This window comes from Lathyrus oleraceus, chromosome 3 (genome assembly GCF_024323335.1).
Source record: "Lathyrus oleraceus cultivar Zhongwan6 chromosome 3, CAAS_Psat_ZW6_1.0, whole genome shotgun sequence".
In the NCBI taxonomy this organism is placed as follows: Eukaryota; Viridiplantae; Streptophyta; class Magnoliopsida; order Fabales; family Fabaceae; genus Lathyrus; species Lathyrus oleraceus.
Window position 1 is genome coordinate 146,970,520 of NC_066581.1, and position 8,493 is coordinate 146,979,012.

At 36.0% G+C, this 8,493-nt stretch overlaps 1 protein-coding gene across 1 annotated transcript; it reads left to right on the plus strand.

Annotated features, from left to right (window-relative positions):
• The first annotated feature begins 1,259 nt into the window (after positions 1-1,259).
• LOC127125877 (calcium-transporting ATPase 4, endoplasmic reticulum-type) lies at positions 1,260-8,051 on the plus strand. Its single transcript, XM_051054725.1, has 8 exons — positions 1,260-3,101; positions 3,348-3,420; positions 3,799-3,920; positions 4,621-4,902; positions 5,000-5,377; positions 5,584-5,693; positions 6,857-7,085; positions 7,205-8,051. Exons 1-8 carry the CDS (start codon positions 1,689-1,691, stop codon positions 7,772-7,774), a joined length of 3,177 nt encoding a protein of 1,058 aa, XP_050910682.1. The 5' UTR covers positions 1,260-1,688; the 3' UTR covers positions 7,775-8,051.
• The last annotated feature ends 442 nt before the right edge of the window (positions 8,052-8,493 follow it).

Sequence of the window (8,493 nt, forward strand, 5' to 3'; positions counted from 1 at the left end):
GTCAAATTCTTCATCTTCAACTAGTCTTTTTAATCTCCATTTTATATTCCTGCAACTTTTCAAACAAGATAGACAAATCCATATAAGACAAGTCCTTAGATTTAGAAATCACAGTGACTTTAAATTGTCAGCTGCAATTTAAGCATCTAAGAAGTTTGATATGAATTTTGATAATCTAATCCTCACTTTAAAAAACTTTACAAATTTTTAAGAGTTTTAGGAAGATGTAAAGAGTTATAAAACAAATAATCCAATATATCCATGATCAAAGTGGAAATTTCCCCATAATAAATTAACATGGATTGATAATATCAAAACTCATTCAATTAAACAAAATTAAAAGAGACAATTTGTATTAGTAAGTAAGAATAATATGCAAAGTTAAGACCATATTGATTTATCAATAATATAAAGTAAAAAATCTATGAATTTACATGGTCCTATCTTTAAAAAAGGCATTTTTTAAATATATATTTTCGTTTATTTCAAATCCAATAATTTAAATTTACTCAGTTATAAATTTGACTATTAATATTAAAAAATATTAAAATTTGAATACTTTTATAAAAAAGTTAACAATAACATTATATTCTAATATATCATATCAATTTAATATTTAAAGTAATGGTGTATCTCGATTAAAATCTTATTTATTCATTAAATTGCAAAATTTGTATAATCTAGATTCATATTAATAGTTTGATAATGTAATAATTTTAAAGTTTATTAAATTACAATACATTACATGAATATTAGATTTTTTCATAGCAAATACTCGATATAGTTAAATAAGAAATTACTATATATATATATTTTTATAAAAGTAAGCACATTTATTTTTTTGACTGGAAAAGTAAAAAATATTATTATTCTATTATTTTTTTTGACTGAAATCATTATTATTAATTTATTACTTAGTTTAATTAAAAAACCGATACGATACGATACGTGAAGGTTATGTCGAAGAAGGTTCGAGATGAACCAACAGGCGTAGTAGGTACCTAGAGCCAAGTTGCACAATTCGCAAGTGGATGCCATATGTACAAGCAATGCTGCAATAGTGAACAAGGTCAACCAATCACCGAATGCCAACTCATCATTAGAACCTTTCAATTTCCAATATCGTTAATCAACGGTTCATAGACTTAGTGGTAATTTTTTTAATGAATTAAAATCAACATTAATCTCGCACGATGGTACCACGAAATTTCTACGGATGCTCCCTCTAATTACTTAATTAGTAGTTAATTCATTAATCACGATTAGTTAATTAATAGTCACCACTGTGAAAGAAGTTAGGCCACAAATCCAATCACGTTGTTACAGCACACTCTACGATGCGTGAGCCCTTGAATAAGTTGAATTCAATTTAACCTTTCTCTTTCATACTTTTTCTTTTCATAACAAACGAAACAAACTCAAACAACCCTTCAACTCGTTCAAGTAGTGCGTGCCGTGCCCCACTCATACTATACACTATCCTAATTTTCACGATCTGAATTTTTTTTCTTTCGATTTATCGATTCCCGTTCCTAGATTTTCACCGAATTTACGTATATTTTTACGTAACTCGAAATTAGGGTTTCCGATTGAATTTTTCTGTTTATTCGCTTTTGATGAATTGAGTGGAGAAACAATTTTTGTTTCTATAGAAATTGTTTTCTCCAGGTTTGTTTAGGTGGATCTGAATGGGGAAGGGAGGTGAAAATTATGGGAAGAAAGAGAACGTGAGTTCTGATGATTCGGAGAGTGAAATCTTCAAAGCGTGGGCGAAAGATGTGCGTGAATGCGAGAAACAGTTTAAGGTGAGTGTGAAATCGGGGTTGAGTGACGAGGAGGTTGAGAATCGGCGTAAGATCTATGGTTTCAACGAATTGGAGAAGCACGATGGGCAATCCATTTGGAAATTGGTTTTGGAACAGTTTAATGATACTTTGGTTCGGATTCTTCTCGTTGCTGCTATAATTTCGTTCGTTTTGGCTTGGTATGATGGCGAGGAAGGTGGTGAGATGGAGATTACGGCTTTCGTGGAGCCTTTGGTGATATTTCTGATATTGATTGTGAACGCGATTGTTGGGGTTTGGCAAGAGAGTAACGCCGAGAAGGCGTTGGAGGCTTTGAAGGAGATTCAATCGGAGCATGCTTCAGTGATTCGGAATAATGAAAGAGTACCTAGCTTGCCGGCGAAGGAGCTTGTGCCTGGGGATATTGTGGAGCTTAAGGTTGGGGATAAGGTGCCTGCAGATATGAGGGTTGTGGAATTGGTAAGTTCCACTTTGAGATTGGAGCAGGGTTCCTTGACTGGTGAGAGTGAAGCGGTGAATAAGACTAACAAACATGTTGCTGAGGATACTGATATTCAAGGCAAGAAGTGTGTTGTTTTTGCTGGGACAACTGTTGTTAATGGTCATTGCTTTTGCTTGGTGACTCATACTGGCATGAACACTGAGATCGGGAAGGTGCATAACCAGATACAGGAGGCAGCACAGAGTGAGGAAGATACTCCTTTGAAGAAGAAGCTCAATGAATTCGGGGAGAGGCTGACGATGATGATTGGACTCATTTGTATTTTGGTTTGGCTCATCAATGTCAAGTATTTCCTTACATGGGAGTATGTTAATGGATGGCCAGCGAACTTCAAGTTTTCATTTGAGAAGTGTACGTATTACTTTGAGATTGCTGTGGCATTGGCTGTGGCTGCTATTCCGGAGGGATTGCCCGCTGTCATCACAACTTGCCTTGCACTTGGTACTCGCAAGATGGCCCAGAAGAATGCCCTGGTTCGGAAACTACCTAGTGTCGAAACTCTGGGTTGTACAACTGTGATTTGCTCTGATAAAACTGGTACATTGACAACGAACCAGATGGCTGTTTCAAAACTAGTAGCTATTGGCCCTAATGTAGATACCCTGCGAGCCTTTAAGGTGGAAGGAACTACGTATAATCCATCTGATGGTCAAATAGAGAATTTGCCAGCTGGTCGATTGGATGCTAATCTTCAGATGATAGCGAAAATTGCTGCTGTTTGTAATGATGCCGGAGTGTCACAGTCAGAGCATAAGTTTGTTGCCCATGGAATGCCTACTGAAGCAGCTTTGAAGGCAAGATATATCTTTCAACTGTCTTTGGTTCATTTCTCATATGTTATTTGCAATTAATCTCTGCATGAATCGTCCTTTTAGATATTTGCTTTTAATGTTAGCTTAGCAGTTTCAAATTAGCACTGTTTTTTTTAATCATTAGGAGGCAGGTTGGGCTATTTTTTTCTATGACGTCCATTCAAAACTGCCCAATTTAGCCGGTAAAGGTGTCTGACTTATTTTTTGTTTTCTCCCTTGGGATTTCAGGTTTTGGTAGAGAAGATGGGCCTTCCTGAAGGATCCAAGGATGTACAATCAGGAAGCAAAAGTACCATACTGCGTAAGTACAATCTTTTTGTAAAAAATCATTTGGGGTGATTTACCAAAGCAGAAGACTTGATAACTCCTTTTAATATACCTAAAGGCTAATCCACTTTCATAAGTTTTTTTATTTAGTTGTTTTTCACGGAAGAGTAAAATTGCTGCTTAAGTTATAAAGGCTTTAACAATTGCGATGCCACTACCTTCCCTAAGTGTTTTTTTTTTTTGTAATGGATTCGGTGCTTGGCTGAAAGACCAAGTGTTTCCACCCTGCTATCCGGGATTGACGACCTAGGTTTAGACTAAAAATCGTGGCTTAGTTGTCATTTAATTCTAGTTATCAATGGAACTGATTCAATAAGCCCGCTTAGTTTTCTTACCTTCAATTTTGATATAGGTTGTTGTGAATGGTGGAACCAACATGACCGGCGAATTGCTACTCTTGAGTTTGACCGTGACAGGAAGTCAATGGGTGTTATTGTTGACACTGGGGCGGGTAAAAATTCGCTGCTGGTTAAGGTATTATTCTCTTTCTAGTATAACATATTTTCCCCCTACTATGTACTTATTGTCTAATTGTCGAATTGATATTTGCTGAGTGACAATACTGCTTAATTTGGATCGTTACAGGAGTTTTACTTTTATCGTGTGTTTTACCATACAATAAAATTCAAGATAGCTTTTTGTCTTTTACGGTGAATCTTCTACCCATTTTTATTTAAGCAAGGTCTTTTTATTGCTCTTCTGGAATAAGGTTAGCTATCTGGAAATCAAAACAAAAGGCCGATCGTGCTGTCACCACTTATAAATAAACAGTAAATAATTATAGTATTTAACTAAATAAGTAGCAGCCTGGATCTCGATAGTGCATCCAACATTTTTTTTGGAGACTAGTCTAAAGAACAAAAACCATTTGTATTTTGCCATAACTGGTTGTTATTAATACCAGTTCTGTAGCATAGAATTGTTTTAAAAGACTGATATTTTTCATCTTAAATTTCTAAAGGCAGGGTCTTTATGACCAGCCCATTCTTCTTCTGGTTCACGTTCATCAGACATTTTTTGACTAGTCTTAAGAACAGAATTTATGTGTATTTTGCCATAACTAGTATAGTATGATATATTGATAACTGGCTCTGTAGTAGAAAGTTCTTATAAAAGACCTGGTCCTAACTTTTGATAATATTTAAAACTGACCCTTGGTCCTAACTTTTGATAGGGTGCTGTTGAAAATGTGCTGGATAGAAGCTCTAAAGTTCAGTTGCGTGATGGTTCAGTTGTGGAACTGGACAATAATGCTAAGAACCTCATATTGCAAGCTCTTCATGAAATGTCCACCAGTGCATTACGCTGTTTGGGATTTGCCTACAAGGATGAGCTCACTAATTTTGAAAACTACAATGGTAATGATGATCATCCAGCCCACCAGCTTTTGCTCAACCCTTCAAATTATTCATCAATTGAAAATGACCTCATTTTTGTTGGCTTGGTTGGATTGAGGGTAAGTTTTGAGCTTTCCATATTGCATTTTGTGCATTCTCACTTCTATTTCTTGTTTGCTATAGCAACTGTAAACCTGATTGTTAAATTTTGCTCAGGATCCTCCTAGGGAGGAGGTATATCAAGCAATTGAAGACTGCAGAGCAGCTGGCATCCGTGTTATGGTTATAACTGGAGACAACAAAAACACTGCTGAAGCTATATGCCGTGAAATAGGTGTCTTTACACCCAATGAAGACATTAGTTCAAAAAGTGTAACTGGTAGAGATTTTATGGAACTCCGTGATAAAAAAGCTTATCTGAGACAGAGTGGTGGGCTTTTGTTTTCGAGGGCTGAACCTAGACACAAGCAGGACATTGTTAGGCTTCTTAAAGAAGACGGGGAGGTAGTCGCTATGACTGGGGATGGTGTTAATGATGCACCTGCCTTAAAGCTTGCAGACATTGGTATTGCAATGGGAATTGCAGGGACAGAGGTATTTTGTTTATACTATTGATATGGGCTTTGTAATTGAAAATGCATCGGTTTTGAATTTGGTGAAGTGGATTGATGCGAATTTATTGTTTTCATCGTGTTCTAGCTGACTAATGAGTGAAATACCGTTGGTTAAGAACTATACAAATTAATATTGTTATTTCTATCTGGTGATTAATCCTTTTTATTTTATGCTGTTAAATCTAGGTGGCAAAGGAAGCTTCAGATATGGTGTTAGCAGACGATAATTTTAGTTCAATTGTTGCTGCTGTTGGTGAAGGTAGATCTATCTACAATAACATGAAGGCTTTTATCAGGTAAATTCATTCATCTTTATATATCATATTCACTGAGCTGTTGTGGGTACCTTGTCGTAGACTCTTACTCCATCCATTACCTCGATTGACAATTGTTACATAAGGTCTAATAATGACTGGTTATCTACATAAAACAATGCTGTAAAGGAAGGATATCATTTACTACATTGGTGATTTAATCTCTTTTAGTGTTTTATTTTAAAAAATAAAATTGGTTTCTTATTACCCTTTTTCTTTACTATGTTTATGCTCGCTGTATAGTTATGTCTTCAGAAATAGTAAGGCCATGAGATGTACTTTCATGATGTTTGTGTTGGTGTATTTTTTGTGTTTGCATGCTTAAGAATTTCAAACAAACAAAATAAAGGGAAGTGTTGGGAACCCAAAAATTGAATTCTAAAGAAATAAGATTTTTTTGAGAAATATGATAGAAAAAAGGGGAATCCCTCGAGGGTTTCCCATTCACAATAGAGAGTACTCTATTCACAAATACAATATTCAAAGATGCTCTCTAAACTTGGTGTTCTTGTATTTATAAACATACTTTCTAACTCATCCAATAACTAACTAGTTAACTATAATACTACATCAACCATTCTAATTATTCATTATTCTATATCCTAACAATACACCCCTACTCATAAAAACTTTGTCCTCAAGGTTGATATCTACTATATTCTTCTAGTAGGTGTAATACTCGATAACAAGCCTAGAATTCCCTTGTCCCCTCATCATATTCTTTAAAATTGAAGTGTTGGCACTCCCTGCCGCATGCACCACTTTAGTGAGTTGTAATTAGTTTGGTTTAATTTGAATTCTGGAGAAGTTTAAATCTCTTGATCCAGTTTCGTCATTATTAACAGAGATTTTGTGGTGTGGATGGAGCAGGTCCGGATTTGTTACATTTGATGTACAATTTACAAATATTTTTCTGCCAATATCTTCTTTTAACAATTCTAAAGTGCATACTTGGGAATTTTAGTCAATTATACTGCACTCAATCTGGAGGGGCGTGGCTTCCCATTTACATATTAATGTTTGTAATATATATCTAGCAATATTCTTCAATTAATTAATTACCTATATATGCTGTTATTTTAAGCACTATCTAACGAAGCATGTTAAACTTAAGAATATCTTGTAACTGAAAACTGATTTCGCAGGTACATGATCTCTTCCAATATTGGCGAGGTTGCTTGTATATTTCTCACAGCTGCACTGGGTATTCCTGAAGGACTGATACCTGTCCAGCTTCTGTGGGTCAATCTTGTCACTGATGGACCCCCTGCAACAGCTTTGGGATTTAATCCTCCAGATAAGGATATAATGAAGAAGCCTCCTCGTCGCAGTGACGACTCACTAATTAACCTGTGGATTTTATTCCGCTACCTGGTAATTTGACTTCTCTTTCTTTCTGGTTATATTTTTATTGGGCTATAGCTGTTTTGTGTTTTGAACGCTTATAATATGCCACTCATCTCTAATATTCTCCCTATTGTTATACTTCACAGGTTATTGGGACTTATGTTGGATTAGCTACTGTTGGCGTCTTCATTATATGGTATACACACGGTTCCTTTTTGGGAATTGACCTCAGTGGGGATGGACATACTCTTGTGACTTACTCTCAGCTGGCCAACTGGGGTCAATGCTCCTCTTGGAATAACTTCACTGCATCTCCCTTCACCGCTGGTTCTAGAGTCATCTCTTTTGACAACAACCCATGTGACTACTTCCAGACCGGTAAAGTTAAAGCTATGACACTGTCCCTCTCTGTGTTGGTAGCCATTGAAATGTTCAATTCTCTCAATGCCCTGTCTGAAGATGGAAGCCTTTTGACAATGCCCCCGTGGGTGAACCCTTGGCTTCTTTTGGCAATGTCCATTTCATTTGGGCTGCACTTTTTGATCTTGTATGTGCCATTCTTAGCTCAAGTATTTGGTATTGTGCCTCTCAGCTTCAACGAGTGGCTTTTGGTTTTGGCGGTTGCATTGCCAGTCATTCTAATTGACGAGGTTTTGAAATTTGTTGGAAGATGTACAAGCCGGTCTGCAATAAGATCAAAGCAAAAATCAGAGTAGACAACTTACAGTAGTCTTAGAAATTGATCAGTCCTTCAATAGTTTGAAAGTTGTTATCCTTAGACTGAAGAGGTGACCTCAACACCAATTAATTTTATAAGTACTATTTTAGGCCTCTATGTAGTCATCATCCCATTTTATAATGAGGGATGATTTGCATTGGGTGCACTATATGCTTTTTTTTTTTTGTTTTGTTTATTTATCATCCTTTTTGCTTTGTTCTTTGAACCTTTCAGGAATTTCAAAAGGAAGGGAAAAACCTTTTATTAATTTTTCACATTTGTCTTCCTGAAATAGCAGAAGCAGTTTCTGGTTATTTTTTTTTGTTTGGTTTGTTTCTGATACCTAGCCCCTCGTGAACTCTAGAAATCGTTAGATGAATGATTTTGTTTGGTTTTATATTTTGTTTGAACTTCAGTTTGAAAGTCTTGACATACGGAGACTCTGGAGTGATGGATTTTGATTGAAACATTTGTTTGAGTCCGTGCAATGTTGCTTGTTCCTAACTTAAATTCAAACAGATTACTAGTCCTTTGTTTTGCCTAGTATGTATTTAAAGGTTGACAAATTTGTATACGGTTTTGTGGTAAGCGCTAGGGATGGTGGCATGGTGGGGCGGACAAAGTTGAGGGTCAGGCGAGCAAACTAAATCTGTAAGTCTACAAATGCAAAGTATGTAATACCGGAGATGGGATACACATTAGAGGGCGAACATAAAA

What these genes read in the sequence shown, in the direction of transcription:
- LOC127125877 (XM_051054725.1), top strand. Translation starts at nt 1,689, where the DNA reads ATGGGGAAGGGAGGTGAAAATTATGGGAAGAAAGAGAACGTGAGTTCT. An exon ending in AACATGAAGGCTTTTATCAG is followed by an intron (nt 5,694 to 6,856) that starts GTAAATTCATTC and finishes CTGATTTCGCAG; the next exon opens with GTACATGATCTCTTCCAATA. An exon ending in GGATTTTATTCCGCTACCTG is followed by an intron (nt 7,086 to 7,204) that starts GTAATTTGACTT and finishes TATACTTCACAG; the next exon opens with GTTATTGGGACTTATGTTGG.